This window comes from Myzus persicae, unplaced genomic scaffold, assembly GCF_001856785.1.
Source record: "Myzus persicae strain clone G006 unplaced genomic scaffold, MPER_G0061.0, whole genome shotgun sequence".
Classification (NCBI taxonomy): Eukaryota; Metazoa; Arthropoda; class Insecta; order Hemiptera; family Aphididae; genus Myzus; species Myzus persicae.
In genome coordinates, this window is record NW_019104025.1 from 5,703 (window position 1) to 27,114 (window position 21,412).

Sequence of the window (21,412 nt, forward strand, 5' to 3'; positions counted from 1 at the left end):
GACTATGCATTTTATCCTAATTATTTACTAATAAACTTAAAACAATAAATAATCGACCAATGAGTGATCACCTAATAGTTCTTGAAAACAACACTAATTGTGCCCCAACTTAAAGATAATTAATAGCTGATAATATAAGTATAAAAAAAAAAATTAAAATGTGGGAAAAAATAAGTTATTTTAACACTAATCAGGACTTGCTGAATTCCTGTTCTATAAAAACAAATTTTTTTTAATATTGTAAAAGTTTTAGGTAGGGGTGTATCAGTTAATATTAATAAATAAGAAAAATAAGCACAAAAGTGTATTATATAGCTTATTTCAATTTTCAAACTAATCCCCCCCCCCATCCTTGTAGGATTGATTTGGAAATGGTTGCATGGATTATAACCAAACCTAAGAGACATCTGCACAGCAACTAAAGGATCTGCCATGAAAATTTAAAAATATGTTTAACGTTATACAGCATTATGGTATTATAAATTATAATAGTATGTTTAACTTAATCAAATGTACCTCGATTGGACAACATAGACAAAAAATCCTATATGTGTGGTAAACTGGTATATAGTATAAAGTGTACATGACATTTTAAGAATACTTAAAAATATATAATACGTCAAAAGCATTCAAATGCTTCATTGTTAATTATTTTTTTTAAAGTATAGAAAATTAATGTTAAAACGTTTTGACTTTTTTTTGAAACTTACCAAGAAACCTCCACTGCTCAACCTTTAATCCGGCTTTGATGTAGATGCTTTCTAGAATAATAAAATGCATTATAACTAACAATTTTAATTAATTTTTCATAATATTATATTATAAAGTAGGATAGTAGTAAAATTTTCTTATTTATATAGTAAATTAATCATCGGCATTTCTTTATAATATATTTTTTCTTTAAAAACTAATTAAAATTTAATCTGAAATACATTTTTAAAAAAAATGTTATTTTTTCTGATGCTGAAAATAAGTAAATATTTACAATAATATATAAATATTATTAGACCAGTTATGATTATTCTTATGAATATGCAGAACATAAAATATTAAGGAAGTCTATATCTGAAGAAAGATATTTTAAATACGACTGTTAAATGTCAATATAATATTACACACTAATCAACATAATATATGATAAAAATCCTGATTTCTTTGAATTTATAATAGGTATTTTCTTACAGACTTATATAGACGCCTATAAAGGTAAACGTGTTTGAGTATTTCATTATTTTATAGTGCATTGGATCCATAATGGATTATATTAGATTTTTCGTCTTTGGAATCGCGATAACTCATGGTCAAAACAAAATCGAAATGTATGATTATAAATCGGTCCGATCTTCAATGTATGGTATCCAAGGTAAGATGACCGCCATTTTGAATTTGTCTATGGACCCCTAAAAGCTCGACACGAGGATCCGTGCCATTAATTCACCCAAGGACCTATGTCAGGAACACAGGTCAAGGCTATATTTTATGAGTCCTTCTCCTAGATTTCCGGTAAAGGCACTTTTTTTTTATCGACTTACATCAGAATCCAGGTTCTTCAATTAATATCAAACTTCAGAGACACTGAAAAAAAAAATATTTTATTTAGGTATTCATAATATTATGTGTACGTTTATTATTATTTTTCAACATATACACTGTGTGCAATGCAATAAATATATATAAATAAGTTTGTCAACAGTAAGCAAACAAAAAAATTCACATATATACATATATTATGGTGAAAATAAAATAAAATAAATATTCTATTGATAGTTTGGTAATCTATGAAAAATACTTTGACCTGAACCATTTCACATGTTTAATTTAACGGTCCGTTGCATACATGTATTAGTTTTTACTTATATTATGATGCGATTATTATAGATGAAATAATATTCTTTTGGTTGAACTATAAATAATGTATATAAATTTATTTAAGTTACAAGTACAAAAACAATAATGTGTAGATATTGTTTATATATTTTTAAATATTCCATGTTGGTATATATCAACACTTAGAAATAATATAAAGTAAAAACATATATTATGGACAAGGTCGGGTTCCCAACATTTGTATACATTGTGAGTAAATATTATACAGCGTTGGAAAGTCACCAGTCACCATGAAAGTTGGGAACCCGAAATTGTGGATAACGTATATATGTAGAAGGTACCTATATGATACATATAATATATGATAATAAATAAAATGTTAAGGATAACAATTTATCAGATTTTGTTTTAATATAGAATAGTATTATCGTTATCTTTAAACGTTTCGTATTATCATGAAATGTTCCCCCACCATACGAATACAATGTTTTAAAACTCGATAGAAATATAATATACATCCCCCACCCCCGGGGCATGGCAGAAACCTACGGGTGCCCCATTCGAAATTCTGCCAAAACAAACACACACGTGTTCCCCCTACCGTTCCAAAAACCTACAAACCATCAATACAAAAAAACCTACAGTACCTACTAATAGCTAATGGCCTCAGTTGCCGGGCTCAGGATCAATTAAAAAAAAAAAAAAAAAAAAAATATATACATTCTTGTGTTTTGAAGATTGAGAGTAAAAATGTATGTTGATTAAATTTAGTTGGAAAAATGAAATACTTAGAGTATTAAATCTATCAGAAGACTTAGAAGGACACATTTTACTTCGATCAATCAATATTTGCCCAATTTTATTTTTAGTTTGAGTGACTACGTCCAAATGGAAACAATTATTTTAAAAGTGATAAATGGAAAATCTAATAAAAAAAATATATATACTTTTCCATTTAGTCCACAGTAAATATGATTAGAAGGAAATTTGAAGAAAGAGAGTGTGTCATTGGGTGATATAAATAGGACAGTACTCGTTTTGATCAAGATGGTTTTTTTTTTTGTAGTTCCTTTTTAATCCAATTATTTACGTGGTTGACATCTTTTTTTGTGCAATTCAAACAAAGGAAGCGGCAAAGTTCTTAAACAAACACTCTGCAGAGGAGAAACCAAATTCAAAGGTCAGCCACTCAAATATAAAACAGAAATAATTCTATTTGTACGACTTGTGGAATATAGAAGATTATCAGAAGGGATTCACCTATAAACGCGAAATCAACGTTGTAATTTAATTTTTCAAAGAAAGAGGAGAAAATGTCATGAATAGTCACAGAAAAATACTAAATTCGAGTTTTAATTTTTTATTTACTTACGTTACACAAGTAAATAACTGGTAAGTTAAATGCTGTGGCATATAACTTGTATACGCAGAACAAGTTTTTGTAAAACCATAAACGAAATTTTTCGTATTTATATTTTATAATAATATTTCTTGGCGTAGGCGTCGCCGAGAATATATTATACACTATTATCTTAAACTGTTGCAGTAGTATAATATTATTATGATTATGTATCATTGTTAAAACTAATAAATAAATAATAATTATAATAATAACAACTATGTCATACTCGGCCGTGCAATAAAACTAAAAACAGTTTGACATTTTCCAAACTAATAATTGTTCGCGTTTACCTAATATTTTCTGAACTAATGCAGCTGGTATTCAAGATTTTCCGCCTCTGAAGCTATTTTTCCCCCACCCCTCCTTATATAAACATTAATTTATGATAACATAAATCAATTGTATATGCGTGCTATATAATTAGAAATTGGAAAAACAAAGAAAACTCAACAGTTAATCAATACATACATTTGAACTTATTTAAAAATAATTAAATATTTTTAAATAATATTCAGTGAGTTGTAAGCAGTGGACATTAGTTTTTAATTATTATAAAATAATCGCGCATCACATTATTATGAATAAAATTGACATTATTTATTCATAATTGTAATATTTATTTATATAATATTTCTGGCTCAGACGCGTTTTTATAAAATAGTGTCACCCGGTCGATTGTTCCCAACACGCTAAGTACATGTTTATTCTTCGGCTGTTGACATTATGTGGAATTGTATTTACAATAAAATATATCGTTTGACGACGTTTATAATAACAATAATAATACGACAGTGTAGCGTATTATGGGCGTTGGGAAATTGATGGTATAATGTAAGCATATTATTATACCGGCTCAGAGGTACTGCGATTATAATATTATATAACAATATTATATCATAGTGCACTGGGTACATAATATTATACACTGTAAAATGTATCACATTATTATAATAATATTGTGTACGCATATAACCTCTTATACCTACCGGAGAGGTAAAAGAAACGTATTCACGGAAAGTTAAACGACGTTGAACAAATTAAATTTCGCGGTTCCATAACAAATATAATAACGTCATTTTACGTTCTTAAAAATACCCGAGATGTTTTGCCAAAGAACAAATTTTTGCTACGTCTACGATAATAATATTATACACGGCGCGAGCACAAACACAAAATAATAATAATAATATTGTATGCTTCCGAGAGCGAGCGCATGCCGTTAAATTGCATACACGAGACGCCGCGTGTTCACGAGTTATATTATTAATAAGGTGTGTGAGTGTTCGTCTTTATACTGACTTTACAGTCCGAACGAGATTTTGATTTTAAATTCTCCGCCCAGGGATGACACCAACATCGACGACAATGGTATTGTTATGATATAAAATATATTATTATTTTTGAAAATACGTTTTCTTTTAATTTGTACGAGCCGTGCGCTATAACGATTTTACGAGCTCACTTAGAGTGATGGGGCGAAGAAACAGAGTTTCACCGAGTTTTAAAGTAGAACTTTTTTAGATGTTTAGATCTATGTTAAGTCGGAGAAACAGTGCCACTTCGGCAACAGCGAATTTCTTGTCCGAAAAATATATATGATTTAATATGTCATACATGATTAACTCAATAACTATCAATAAATCAATAAAATTGATAACATCAATAATACCATCATATACATTAGAATTTACCAACCGATTGTTTTGTGCTATTCTCAGGTACGGTGCAAAAATGAATCATCTCCAGATACTAGATAGTCTGCTGAAGAAAAACTACGATAGAAGGGCGACGCCGACAAACCACCTGAGTGAGTACTCGTGCATGCGTCGCAGTCATAAAATTATTTCATAATTAGGACTAGGGTTAATAATATATTATTATCATTGGTATGTTTATTTTTAAGCACCCATTTTTCATACAATGTATTATGGGTAACTAACCCATACTTGGTTAGTTACCTCCCCGAATCGTCTCATATTGATATAAAATATTATGATCTACTTATTGATTTTGAGCTTAGCGATTTTTAGTTTTTAAGCATAACGACTAGTTTTTGACAAAATAGATCTTGTGCTTTAGTTGGAAGCTAAAAATGAATAATTTCGGAGATTGGAAATTTTCATTGAATTTTATTGTATAAAACCATTTATTTACTGGACATAAAATAATTTTTACAAATATTTAGGCTTGTATTATTTATTGGTATTTTAAATGTTCGACTTTTTTTCCTATTTCCCAATCAATACAATATTGATATCTTATGGTAAAAAGCTTGAAAGTACAGAAGGTTCCTCATAAGTTGTGTATATGCCAAATAAACTTAAACATAAAAAAATATTATCACAATATTTCTTTATAAGCATTAAAGTTCAAATTTGTACGAAATTCATCTTCCCAAAAATGTGCAAAATTATTTTATAGTATTGATTTATATAAAATGTTTAATATTCATACCTTAAGTTTGAAATTTTAATTAAAGGTTCTGTATACATTTTTGTTACTAGAATGATAAAAATAAAATTAATTTAATCAGCAAATATTTTTCCATGGGGTATAGAATCACGATTTCTTATCAAACGAATTTAGTTATTTTTAATGTTATTATTCAGAAATTATTCATAGAAAAAACTTAAACATTACGCTGTCACTTAAATTATAATTTTCTATACTAAATTAAGTTTTCAAAATATTTAGACTAATTATTATAGCCATTTTAAATATCAATTTTTTTTTAAGTGTTGGTTAAAAGCTTACAATTGAATATAAAGTTCCTCGAGTAGTTATTCTTAAAACCCAAAAATATAAATTTTCAATATTTTCATAAACATTTTAAGTTTTTAGTTATTTAGTTATAAACTTATAAATGATCATTCGTGGGGACTTGACATTTTTACGTTTATTAATATATTTGACTATATTTCAAAATATTTAGATCAATTTTAAGCGATGTAAAGTTTATACATTACAACATAATACCAATAGTAAAATACATTTCTATAGTAGCAAAGAAAATAAATATAAATATATTATGATAAATATACTTAGTAAGTATTACATACTAATAATTTATAGAGTGATTGTCAAGGATCAGAATCGCTTTTCGTATTTAGAAATTATTATCATTAAATTCAAATTATAATACATCCATTACAGTGACCTACTCAATGACAAGATACAAACGACTCACGCTCTTCATCGGAGTGGCTGCCTACTTTTTTATATTGCATTTTAATATATTGCATATTATAGCATATTTGTAGTATATTTAAACGAAAGTAGTGTACTGGGAAAAATTATACTTAATATTACCCTCCTAATTTAAATTTCACAAAACCAGTAATTGTATCTATTATAAAAATGTTTTTAAATTATATGAATTTATTTAAAAGTGTAACTAACAAAAATAATTTAGCTTTTATATAAGATGTAATTTAATTGAATTTGTTTTAAGATGTTTCTCTTTCATTTAATAATATATTAAAATTAATTAGTAAATCCACTGTAAGTACCTACTACCTATATTTTATTATATTTTTAAAGCAAATATTAGCAAATGTAAACAAAATTAAATATATACATCATTTACATCATTTAAATCCTAGGCCTCTCTATCATCAAACCGCTGTAGTAATTATTATACACGTTATATATAACAGGGCCCGGCGTAGCCGCGTAGGGATCTCTTTACACCGTACTTAAATATATATATATATATATAAATTGAGAGGCTTAGCTTAGCTCTACAAAACTCAAGAACTATGATTTAAGCTGGTAACTAACAATAACCAAACATGCATAAAACATATTCGCTGGATTATTGAAACTTTCATTAGGTACCTAAATATAATTAAAAAATATGATTGTATAACTCATTTTTAACATCTTGTAAAATTATGTTGTTGCCATATTATCATGTAGTCCACACATTGGATGAAAATAAAAAACAACTATAGTTGAAGTTTATTACACTCTTCTGTTATTATTTACTTTATTTTTTTTACGGACTGAGAGCTCGTATTATAGTTATATTATGTTATACTTTGCTGTGCACCACAGTAAAAATCCAAATTACGTTAATTTTATTAAAACAAAAACGAAGTTGTCGATAGTAGTTAGTATTCTTCACTACGAATGTCATGAGTAGAGAGGAGCTGCGCAGTCGTAAGTTTGGTTAACATACAATTATTTTATATCCCAAATAAGATTTTCATTTGACGTTATTTTATTATTTAAGTTTCGAAGATATTTCGTATTTACGAAATAAAAATCCTATTAATGTTACAATATTAAAGCAAGTGTTATGGGAGGACAAATACATATTTACAGATAACAGAAATAAGTAATACCCATATACGCTGCATATACCGACTGGAGCGCCAACGACTCGATAGTCCCCCTTGATCGTTCGTGATAACTGGATGATGATGATAATCATAATTATTACCCGACGATACGACAACAGGTGAACTTAGAAGAAATTTACCAGACATTATATGATCCGACACTGCAGCTGTTGCAGTGCGATGTGCACGGGCACACTCCTGATTAGGTATTGGGATACAGTTTCGTCGATGGCCGCTACGTGTCGTTATTACGGAGCGTTGTAGTCTCCATATAGTCAGTACAGAGTACGTATAATATTATACGATCATCCTGTCATCCTGCCTCGGTGTAATGGTCAAAGTTTTGACAGCACGTGCGAAACGACATTATAATAATATGAAAACGCGTCAGGAGAACCTATCTTTATAATAATAATAATAATAATAATATAGTATACAGAGTGCGTCTCGGACGTCCAACACGTTCAGACGTGACGTTCGGCGCAAAACCCACTGATACGCCCTGTACATAATATATATATTACAGTATTTTCTTGGTATTTTCTGGAGTGTATACGTACAATAAGTAGGTATATCAGCTAGCTAAGTAAATGTATATACGAATAACTGTTAATTTCGTGATTTCAAACGATCTGCATGTTTCGCTGACGTTTGAATATAATTATTTCGTATTCGTTTCGCATTTGTTTGCGGCCGCCGAATAATCCAAGCCACCGTAATTTCCGCCATCCGAACGCCACAGCACACACACATACACACACATACACACGCGCGCAGTATTATATGATATAACTTAACTTGTAACATTACTCCGTACGACAGGGAAATCGTATTGCATATTAAATGTGGTAGAATAATTTACAGACGTACACGTCGCACGTTGCCCATAATATCATATACGATTATACATAGGCACTAACCATAATACCAAACCACCTGTACCGTGTGTGTGGTTTAATAATTTTCCATCGCCGGCGTATCGACCTATACATTTTTAATTGCATAATCCGAAGCGGAACACGCATCTGTCTGAATGTTTTATTTAAATACAAATATATACAGGAAAATTATTATTAGTCACGACCACTTAAATAAATCCCTCCGTAATCCGTAGGTACTTGCGAATTTAGGGTAGGTATTTATTTGTATATTATATAGTATAATAATATTATTATGCATAGATTTAACTAATTTACATCTACGGCATTCGTTCTTATATACATGTACATAATTGTATATTATATGGGTAGGTATATATTAGCAATCAACACTCTGTGGGTATGTCGATGCGACATGCTACCAGAAACTGTTTGTTATTATTATCGTACCTATACCTAACGCTCATAATTATATTATATAAAAGTGGTGACCCGTTTAACTTTAGACGATTTTTATTTTAAGCAACGCATAAGGTTTCGAAAATATTTTTTTACATATTTTTAAGTCATTACTAAAAGTGTTACTATCTTTTATCGTTATAAATGTTTACTCTTTGAATGACAAAACTATTATACATATTTCATTTCATTTTTTTTTTGTAGATAATATTATTCGGAGTTTTTCGGTCTATAAAACTCGAATGTCGGACAATTAGATTTTTGATTATAACTTAAAAAATATATAAAGTTTTATAACTTACAATAATAATAAGTACTGTTAAAAATTTGATTTTTAGATTCATTTTTTTAACTAATCAGTTTTGGAATAAGTAATTAGAAATGCACGTAATAATTTAAGAAACTAAAAATAATTTTTTTTTAAGCTACTTAATGTTATCTATAATGTAAATGATCAACAATTTTGATAATTATTAAAATAATCAGTGTCCTACGTTAAATAAATCACCCGGTATGTATAATATGTATAAAATAACATAATATTCCAATAATATAATATATAGGTACACGTCGCGCAGCACACATACACACCCACCCATCCAATCACTCACACACACGCTCGTACCGTGGCTGTTATTTTTAACACTTGTTCGATAAAAATACGTTTATTTTTCGTTATATTTTTGCCTCGTTTACGACGAGCAGGACACGTATATATTATATATCTATACATTTTATTATATTTTATATACAACCACCAACCTCGGGTACTTAGCATGTTTTTTTCCCATCGACATCGCGGTACCTATACCTACACAGTACACAATTTATGTTACAGCCGCGAGTCGCTGCGAAGTCTTATCGCAACGCCGGTTAACCGCTACTACCGCATATTATACACACATGTATTATATACTTCTACCAGAGCGGTGCCAATCGTTAACGTCGCTAATGGAGCTTACACCCACTTGCCACTACGTCCGTTTCCCCGATCACTCGTTTTTTTCAGTGGTGCAGTCGGTTAGAATTTTCATATTATATTCATATTGTAATATATCGGAAGTCTTTTTTGTACATTTATGCGTATCGACGAACAACGCTCGAATTATTAAATACTCGTTCCTTTGCAAAATTAAAGCAAGATATAGTAAATAATATATCGTACACTTTGCGTGTACACATATAATATTATGTAAGAGCAGTGCCGACGAATCTCGGTAGAGGTTTTCGATCTGTCGATAACGACGAAAGTCGCTGATTGGAAAATCAAAACGCCTGAACGCAGGAATACTTGATATTATTTTATTGGAAATTATTTGCTCGTCGAAGCGCGAGTGGAAATAATAATAAAATAATGAAATAATTCACCGAGTGCAAATATATTTATAGGTACTTATAAAACTATACTTATTATATATTTTATAGCTGAGCGGCAGTGATAATATTGGCCGAATGAGAGCCATACATCAAATCACGGTAAACAGTTTTACAAAAAAGAGACCACACGCAAAATATGTTATACTACTAGTCACTATAAAAAATTTAAATTTAAATAAAAAAAATTTAACGAAAATCTTATTTTTTTCCCCTTTACCTATTCAGTGTATATGTATTAAATATTTACTGAAAACCATAATATTATAATCATTGGTCATTGCCTACCTACGTTTAGTTCGGCTAACGCTGCAGCGACCTCAACGTTTTTTTAAAACGTTTTCAGTGAATAACAAAATGTATTCAATTACGGTGTTTGTGCAGTATACATTTTTTTTTTAATAAACTCAAAAAGCATAACAATTTAATTGATGACAATTTTGTAACACATTGGGACGTTTATGTGTACTTGTATGCAATAGTGGACAGACGAGCCAAATAAGCAAACATTATTATTTCCCCGCTAATACCTACGCAAATTATAATTTATAAAAACATAGCTGATTTGGGTACTGTTAACTTTACAGCATATACATAGGTACATTGGTCTCCGCTGAAAATAAAACAGCGATAATCGTCCGCATAAATATCATTGATCGATCCTGATCATAATAAACATATGCCTTGTAATAACTGCGTTGTGCACGGACTCGTCTCATCATTAAATTAAGTAATTAATATATATAATATTTGAGTTAGATATGTGAAATATTCGCTCAGTAATATTTTCTACTTCAGACTGTTAAATTATATATACACATATATAGTATAAAATGTATATTTGACATATTTTATGGATGGGTTGCAATTTAAAAAACCATTAGTCGGTTGCTAGGTGAAAGGATTAACCGGAAAAAACCTAGTATAGGGATGATAAAATAAGGACTGTATGAAATATATTACAACGTAACTTACATGATCCAAAAAAATGTATTCTTTTCGTAATGGCGAATGTTCACTCTGAAGCTTATTTGTTAAACTGAAAACAAATAAAAACAAAATATATTATTCATTATGATGATAATATTATTATAGGTGCCTATTTTATTAGTACCGATATTAGTTTGCTCTATAATTCAAAATAGCGCCCTAAGAACGCCTTTAGATTTGCACTTATGAAGACCATAATACACCGCCAACAGTGTTATTAATTATTAAAACTATTTTAAACTATTATCATCCATTAAACGAACGTCAGCCGAGTCGAGTTTGCACAGAAAATCGTCAGAATCAACAAATTATCGAAGCGCTTTTTCGAAAAATCTATTACACGGTTGTAATTATTAATAACAAAAGTGTCGCTTTGAGAAATGTTAATACACCTACCGATTTAGTCGCGACGACGGAAATTGGGATTGAAACGAGTCGATTTTTAATTATTATAAGATATAGGTATAGGTACGCGTATTCGCTATCCATACGCAATTTACGGACACTTAATCGAGTAAATAACTTGACGTTTTAAATCCACTGACGAAAATATAATAGCTTTCCAGCATTTTCTTCACTTAAGTTATCGGCCAAACCCTCAATAAACATTACCGGAAATTTAATGAAAATGATTCGAGACTCAAAGATTCATATAGAATATAGATATATAAATTAAAAGCGGTTATATATTTAATACATAGATCCCAACAGTTTATTGTCAAAAACATTTTCGGCGACATTAATTCACGAGCAACAATTTCAGACAAACAACTTTATATCATATTATAATATACACTGACTACATAATAATTATTGTCGTTCGCTACTACGTCGCTTTAACGCAGTGCGCTAACGAGTTTTTGCATAAAATCCGCGAATATTTCGGATAAAATTTCTGCCGAATTAACTCTAATGAATTCATTTCAATTTTTAAACTTTATACATTGTGTGACGAACGCAGCGAGTTTAATGTTTGTGAAAAGACAACGGCAAAATATTATTTCGATAGCGCCGTCTATTTTCGGTTTTCGTGTTTTATAAACACGCTTCAAACCCGATTATTTAAATTTAAAATAAAAATAAAAACTATAATTTAAGATTTTTGAAGATAAAATGAACCGTTGTTATTTCATAGACATTTTTTGAAAACAACACAGTAAAATGTTTGCTGTCGTGATTCTAAGAAAAGTTAATAGATGTATTGATATGAATGTCCATTATAAATTTCCATTTACCATCGTAAAATAATGTCAAGGTGTCTCACAACAGTCCATGACTTTTTTCTAATTAATGTTTTGAAAACTTATTTATGTATGACCATTAAAAGATTGTCACGATTATATTTTTAATTTAAAGTATTTTTCAACTTAACTCAAAGTAAAAAAACAAATTTACCGTCGTTTTCGTGTTTTCTAAACAATTCTGAAATGGCCAATTCATTGTTATATCTAATTTATGTAAATAGTAACTTAAACAGATGAGTTATTTATTTTTTGGAAACAATGGCTAAAACGACAGGCAATCTTGTCAAATTGGTCAATTCAAAAATACTGAAGATATTTTTCTACTTTACTCAAACCCCGTGGGAAATGTGTATTATCATGCCGAATTGACAGTTTTATCTCGTATATTATAATAGATAATAATCTTACAAAATGTAAGGTTTGTCATTAAACAGTTTAAACTAAACAATATAATCTGTCTTGATAAATTGTAACAGTAATAAACTGAGGCGATGTAGCGATGATACGATTTATTATTATACCTATTACAACGGAAACACAGAGTTCGTGAGCTCGAAGCCGGTGAATTTGATAACCAACTCTAGTTACGCTGTAGGTAATAATAATCTTTCTTGTTTAATTTTTAGTAAGCACATACAAAACTTAGAAGTGTATAATTACACCTCTAGACGTATAGTGAAATTCGTGATTAAAATTAAAAACATTACTCAAAAAATAATCGACGGATAGAAACCGAGTTCATTATTTAAGTTTGAGTGTCGTATAAAACATATGTATGGATTATTTCATGAATTAAATAAGTACCTCGTTAGGTAAAAAAAATATTTATTGTGACAGTGTCAAAATAAAAATGGAGGAGTAGATAAGAAGTTGGCATAAAAACAAAATATGAAACGTATTTAAAAATAGATTAAAAAGTTAAGAAAACAACTTTATACAAGATTAAAAGTTGCGAAGGAGACGAACACAAAATTATATTTTTCATAAAATAGAAGAATAAAATAAGGAACAGTAAATTTATATGATATTATAACACAACCAATACTGGGAAAAAAATTATAATGACCGAGCCAAAATTAATGAAACATGAGGGAAGAATAATTTAATTAATATTGACGTTTAAAATGTAGCTTTCAATTGTAATTTGTAAACCAAAAAATTATACAGCTTACCCTGATAAGTGATATATTTTTAACGAATCTTATAAGTCTAATAATATATTAATCATCTTAATACTTGATAATATGGTACTATGGTCGAATTTCGATCAGTTTTCTGATAAAAATCATGTCCACCAGCTAAATTTACATGCAATGCCTTAAGTCCGTAACATACCATAATCTGGGTCGAAACGTCCGGCGGCGAATCGGTCGGCGGCGAAATGTCCAGGTCCGCCATAATCTTACATTGTGCGATTTGTATACGATATAATATATATATACATACGTATATGATAATATTTAAACAACTTTAAATAGTAAGTTATCATGGAATAAATATATGTTTCCATATTGTTATAATTTGAGTATTTTGTTTTAAAATCTTATACTTGTATATGATATTATAAGCATATTATCGTATTACAAGCAACAGAAATATTTAAAATATAAATTTTAACAATGGCACGCCTTATTAAACTTACTTATCATTGAACATATATGGTGGTTATAGGTAGATCTATTAGTAATATTTTTTAAATAATTGAGAAAAAAAGGTACAAAATGTTCAATAAAAAATATTTACGCAACACCAATTTTTGACAAAAATATAATTATAATTTTTTTTATATTCAATCAGTAATCATCGTAGATACAAGAATACGGTCCAGAATTTATATAACTTATAACTTACTTTATTTAACTTGTATTTGCGTTTTCTAGACATGACATAATTTGAAAAATATTATGGTTCTTTTGAGATACCTACTTATTATAGACATTCAAAGTTTTCGATTTTTTTAAGTTTATTTCAATTTATACTAATAAAATGTTTTTTTTTTTATCGGTTAATAGGCTTGAATATTAAACTAAGTCTTATTGATACAAATTTTCACAAGTTATTCACATACAGTCATGAACATCGAAGATACTGTCGTCCGTCATAATTTTTTTTTACAACCGTTTGATGTTCAAATCATGACTAGGTTACAAATTATTTTTTAGTTTTATTCATTACAGTGGCTTACTCAGTACTTAATCAAAGACGAGGTAGAATATTATAGGTAGGTACACTCGAAAGCGACAGTTAATTTGTTTTTTAATTGTTGCTGATTAGTGATTGATATATTTTAGAACATTATTTAGATCTAAAAAAAAACTTAGTGAATTAAACGCGCACTTTTCGCCGATAATATATTTCAAATGTATGCACCAATTACAATTGATGTACAATTGTTTTATTATATCGGGTAATAATTAAATTAGCGATGGTTAAATATTTTTGATTTCAATTTTAATTTTATGTTTTTTGGTTTGTTTCATAAGACTATATGATTTGACTGATTTCATACCTGATTAGTGATTATCCGATATTTAATTCTCAATCACGATGTAGTGAAGATAATATTATAATATAATTATAAGGTAGACACTAGAATAATTATTATGTAATTTATTGAAAGTATAATATAAGCAATATTTCTATAACATTTTCACTTAAAATTTAAATAAGTAGAGGCGTTAACTGTACTTCCCTCTATAGTTTTAAATTAAAATATGATTATTTTACTTTTCATCAAAATCAAATATTTCATGAGATTTTATAACACTATCAATATCGTATTATTAGCCAAGTCGTATACGCCACGCACTACAACGGAGAGACAATAACAAAATCGCATAATATCATAAATGAATAAATGCCAACCGTAGAGATATTATTTATCGTATAAGGTACCGGTCGGTCCCGTGTTGTGTGACTGAAGCGATCGGTCCCGTGTTCTGTTCCATACAAAGTATGCACAAACTGGATTCGTGGAAAACCCTTCAATCATTCTATTTATAGACGAGCTCGTCAGAACGAGGCTTTCGGATTGAAATTCCGTAAAACCTTTCTTCATACCGATTACCGAGAAAAACGTAATCGTAATATTGTCTCGACGATAATTATATAACGAGAACTGAGGAGCACACGTTGGAAAACATTTTATACTGCAAGAATCGAATAATATAAAGTGGAACCTCGTTAACTCGAACGTCTATTAGTAGAATTTTCGATAACTCGAAGGAATGTCTTGACCACGAACGAAGACATGGGTCTCCAAACTACGGAGAGGCAAAGGACGAGGTGTCAATTGGCACTATCCTAATGTACGATCTGAACGACTTATATGTGTTCATACACTTTGGCCCCTCCAAGAGCTTTTGATATTTTACGTGGCCCTCGAATGAAAAAGTTTGGAAACCCCTGGTTTAAGATATAATGGTCTGGAAACGACATGGTCGGTGGGGGACGGGGGACGGCCACTAAAAGGTTCCTCACACTGAAGTACTGAACATGGGAATGTTTTCAGCGCTACCAGTGGTTTTATTTGGCGTCACATTTTGTATCTCAGTCCGTGTTTTATACAGATGACTTTGTAAATTCTCAGAGCCCAGTGTGACACCCCTCCTCCCCTTCACACTCGTCTGTTGTACATACATTCGTAGCCACTGATAAGCTGTTCGTTTCCAGCACAGATCTTAAACTACTACTATACAAGAACTGAGTAAAACAACAGCATGTGGGCTGGTTAGGTTAGCAGTGATGTAGGCTGTCTACACGAAAAAATGCAATAATCTATTTATCTATATACATTACATCTATGTTGTTACGCTCATTGCTTGTCTAGTAGTATAAGGTCTAGTTTCTATGGTTTCTAGTCCATTATAATATTATGTTACCACATTCTTAGTTCTCGGTCTTTATCCCATGGATTTCAATAATATCTATGGAGGGAGGTAAATACCAATGTTTCTATTGCTCTAATTGTTGTCACCCACCCATTCCAGCTATCGACGATCCACTGTATTAACATAACGGCATGGTAATGTTACGGTATATGACATTTATGTGGTACGAATTCGTGATGTTGGCATCGGGCCATTCTGTGAGGTTATCGTATAGCTAAACATTATTATATTATGGTATTATACAAATAACATACGTTTTACCAGCCAATCAGAACAGCGCACCTCTAACATTCGTATGCGCAATCCATCGAATATGGAAAAAATGTCAACATACGACCTTGTTACTTTATCGTGCGTTTAATGTCATCGTGGATCGAGTTATTTTTCTCGTTTTTGATTTAATAAAGACATTGCATATTGAAATTCTGGTTTACTAGACATGTATCCCAGGGTTAGGTTAACCAATAAGTGTTTGTCATTCGATTAATTGTCGAGCTACAGTAACTTTTGGTTGAAGCTAATGAAAAAAATAAAAATAACGAAAAAATAATAAACTAATAACTAGGTATAGAGAATATTATATATTTAATGTAAGATACTTAATTTTTTAGAAAATTTTAACATTTTAGAAAATATTATTTAAGTCGTAAGATAATATATTTTTTGGATTAACCAAATTTTGAACAAGTAGATTATGAGTTAAACGTCATATTCTATGATTAGATGAGGTACAGAAGTATCCCACACAAATACACAATGTTGATCCACCACCCTCTCATCCAAACTTAAAATACTTATATTAACTTATAATCAACTACACTAGTTTGAAATATTAGATTGAAATACTCTAAATAATATTTTGCTTCTGAATACGAAATTAAAAATGTATATTGTCATTCATAAAAGTAGTAAGACATATTTTTACAATTACTAGGCTTCTAAAACACTCAAGAATATGTAAGAAAAAATATATTTTAATAATGTCAATAGTTTTTGTAATAATAATGAGTGTCTTCTACAGTGTGGTGATTGAGTAGGCACCATCATAATTCCCAACAATTTTACCATACGCAATTTGTAAGACCCTGTATAGTATACCTTACACACAATTGATGTATTTGTATTTGAGTACCTACACGTACCACGTACTCATTAATATTTGATTATATAATATACGCTGTCGATTATATAGTAGGCATACGCAATAGCCATCGTGCTGACAAATTATTCGGTCCACATCAGATTTGTGGTTCAATACTGTACAGATAGGTCACTATGATTTTCAGTTGTCTGTGTTGACTTAGCACGGGAAGCGGTAATTCACTGTAATTATGCGAGCCGGAATTGGCCACCTTTCCGCACTGTATACGTAATATACATAATATAATATTATGATGTATACCTATTATTCAATAATATAATAATATAGGGTACGAATTTCGTTTTTTTTTTGTTATGTAAATGAGTGCTAAAAAAATATTATTTTTTTCTGTTTATTTTAAGAAAAAATTATGTTTATATATTAAGATAATTCACAAAATATAGGAATGAAAAAATGTTAATTGCATTTTTTGTTAAACTTCCTTCGTCTAATCTTACGAATTCCGTGACAGCTGGTATGTTGGTGTACAGTTTAATCTTAATATTCTATCGTGGCATAACAAATTACGTTAGCAAATGTCTGTGACGAAATTATATTAGTAAATAATATTATCTCGATAAGCTACCACAATACATTTCGTGTTGTTAAAATTCCCTAACACATTTTCTAAAATTTGAAGTGCATAATATAGAAACATAATAATATATCGTCGTGTCCTTGGCATTTTATCGAACACAAAAATTAATCCTGTCTGTGCGGTGATACAATATTATCATTATAATTACAAAAGCTGTCCAAGCAGGAAAACCCTAGTCTCGTCGCGACAACGACCCAGACCGATAACGATTTTTCGTCCTAGTAGCGATTTTCAGCGAGGGTCGGCGTCGTACCGTTTACAAAATATGTCTATTTAATGCGAAGGCACGCTTTTTACAACCTCAGCCAAAAATCTGTGCCTTCTAGGTAAACGCGCACGTAAATCTAAAACGTTCGCTTTTCAGGAGCACGTAAGGGATTGTACATTAAAATATTACGTATCAAAGTACGTCGGTTGGGTTTGGACACTGCAAATAAAGTACAGTATGCGGACTTGTGATTTATTTTTGTTCGTATCATCATACGCATTGTACGCGAATACACGTCTACCAGAAAAATAAATCACAGTATAAAATATACAATATACTCGAGTAGGTAAATTTCTGTTCATCAAAAATCACTGAGAAAATCCACAAGAGTTCAGATGATCATTTAATATTATACCATCTTACAATAACACTATATTTATTATATATTTCATACTATTTAACATTAACTGCGCACTGTGCATTATGATAATAATTGGTTAGTATGTAAAATAATTATAAGATACCTAGCTATTATAAGTAGTTCAGACGGTTGAATTATTAACTATCGTTCGGTGGCACAACGACCCCTTTTGTGTAAACATTTTAGTGTGGTAAGATCAGTTTTACCTATTGTACACTGCTGAAGATTTGTACATTGTTGTAAATAAATTATTTTAAGCGACCCCCCCCCCCTCCCAAGAAAAAAAAGGGTGACATATAGGTACCTATGATACTATAAAAGTCAGATTCTGAATTATTATAAGTGAAACGTATATCGCGGGGCACCGCTGCAGACGATGTCGTTTTTCGATTTTCTCGGCGTGCGTAGGTTCCCGAGCGTGAAGAAAAACTACCCACGAATGTTATCGAATAAATCACGGCTGCAAGTGGCATGCGATTTGTGTATCGTTATCCGCCGAGTGCTACGGTTATATTATTTTGTCATTGAATTCAGATCTACGGCAATAATTCACTATTGCTACTTTTGCGCTGACTTGTTACCTATATAATAATAATCTGTGGCATGTAACAAACATCGCGTCGAATAAGTTCCTCCGGAAGTTTCATCCGAACAGAGCGATAAAACGCTAATTACCCCGTGGAACGAGCCGTCGAGGTTGAGCTTTCGCTAATATTAATGCTGCACCGTCGGACATTTTGCGAATGTTTTGGACACAACAGTGGCTATATGGCTATGGAGGCCGGCGAGCTTATCGTTGATAATATTATTCTTGGCCATTTTAGGCATTCATGTCTTTCGAAACATTATATTATAATAATGTAATGGGTCGTAATGCATTATATCGCGGACTAAATTGTGTGTGAATTATTTCCCTTGCGAGGACCTAGTGATGGACATTGAATTTTTTTTTTTATGTCAGACATTATCTCCGGGGAACCATTAAAGATATACGTTTTGGATTATTTTTTACACGATGCATTATTAATACGTATTTCTTAGTTTTAAGTTCATTTCGAAATTCAAGATGTTACCGTTAATGTACTTTTTGTGAAATATTTTCTGGTATGTTATTATTATGTTTATATGATAATATAATGCATACACTTATCATCTTGATATAACTATGACTAAAACTTTCCAAAACTATATCAACCCAATATTTTGTTAACTTTACTATATGTATTAGTCTGCTATGGTTCTAAAATGTATATTTTTAAATTTATATTAAAATTCCATTATTTCATAAAAAGTTGTGTCCTATAAAATATAGATTATTTGATAATTGTGGTTTCAGACTTATCTTGTATTATATAAACTTTTGGCAACCATTCACTAACATACCTGCATATATATTTCCATATATTTATACTTACATAGGTATACATATACCATTAAGTTGTAATTAAAATTTTTAAGTGGAATGAAGGTGCTATTGACTGTACTGCAATATGATGAACTTTGTTTTTAATAATCGAAGAAAACAAACGAAAAGAGTAGAATTTTGTGAGCATTTTTTGATTTTTATATCAACCATATTGTTTTTAAATGAGTTGGCGCCTATCTACATTAAACTTACCTAACAGTTAAAACTCTCACCCTTCGTGTAATAGTCAGATTTTGATCATTTAATTCTTTATTTGAAAAATGAAAGACTTAATACAGGTAAGATTGGACTATGATTTGAAAAACTCAATTTTCAGAAGTTGTAATAAACGTCTACATCCATCACAAATGATTGTGTATTTTAAAATGTGTTTTTCCATTGTTTTAAGTTAATTCAAAAATAAGAGTAAAATGTGACCTGAATAAAGTTTTCTCCATTCAAAAAAAAAAAAAAAAAAATCTGTCCGACTATTTCACGAGGCTTGATTGTTTTTCCTGTAAAATCATTTTTCATCGTTAAAATGTTTAGATTTTATTCAATCCATATGATTACTATATGAAAGCCGTGCCATAGAAATTACCTGCATTTTTGATTTTTAAATAATAGCCTAGCAACAAGACATTGTTTAAATGTATCATTTAATATTTTAATTTTTAACATGCAACTAGCAATAAATTACTAAACAGGAAAATATAATCACAAATAAGGTAATAAAAGTAATAATAAAGTCATATACTAAGTAAATCATATTACCGTATAGAGCGATTGCCAAAAAATGTCAATAAGTAGTATTTTTAATTTCATTATTCTGGTAAATTGTTTTAATATTTTTTAAACACTTTTTTCACAGTGACACATGCTTATTAATACTCTCTAGTATCTGTACACAAGCATGGAATTTATAAGAACATAAAAAAAACCAGTGACTAATGTAATGAAACAAAATATGGAAACGCCAGTAGTTGAGAAGTGATTTATTTGCATCTTAATAGGCATCCATCATACAACTTTTTAAGTCAATGTTTTTTTTAAAAAGAAAAAAAGGGCTTCGTTGCTTGGTTTTAATAAAACTGAAAAATAAGCATTTTTTTATTAATATTTTAAACCTGAAATAATTAGTATTGGAGTTTATAACTAATTTATGTAGTTTGTATACAATTTAATTCTTGTATAAAATTACTTTCAAATAACAAAGTTATCCCACGATAATA

The 21,412-nt window shown here is 29.8% G+C and overlaps 1 protein-coding gene and 1 long non-coding RNA gene across 2 annotated transcripts in view; one reads left to right on the top strand and one right to left on the bottom strand.

The window, feature by feature from the left end:
• Positions 1-1,532: 1,532 nt before the first annotated feature.
• LOC111037748 lies at positions 1,533-16,063 on the bottom strand. Its single transcript, XR_002604908.1, has 3 exons — positions 15,027-16,063; positions 11,259-11,322; positions 1,533-1,575 (listed from the first exon to the last, which is right to left on the bottom strand). It is a non-coding gene; the product is annotated as an uncharacterized LOC111037748 (long non-coding RNA).
• The window catches only part of LOC111037747 (glycine receptor subunit beta-type 4-like), a 145,116-nt gene continuing 128,657 nt past the window's right edge, over positions 4,954-21,412 (top strand). The window contains exon 1 of the mRNA XM_022320487.1: positions 4,954-5,036. Coding sequence (XP_022176179.1) covers positions 4,961-5,036 — 76 coding nt within the window. The 5' untranslated portion in view covers positions 4,954-4,960. The remainder of the gene's footprint in view (positions 5,037-21,412) is intronic.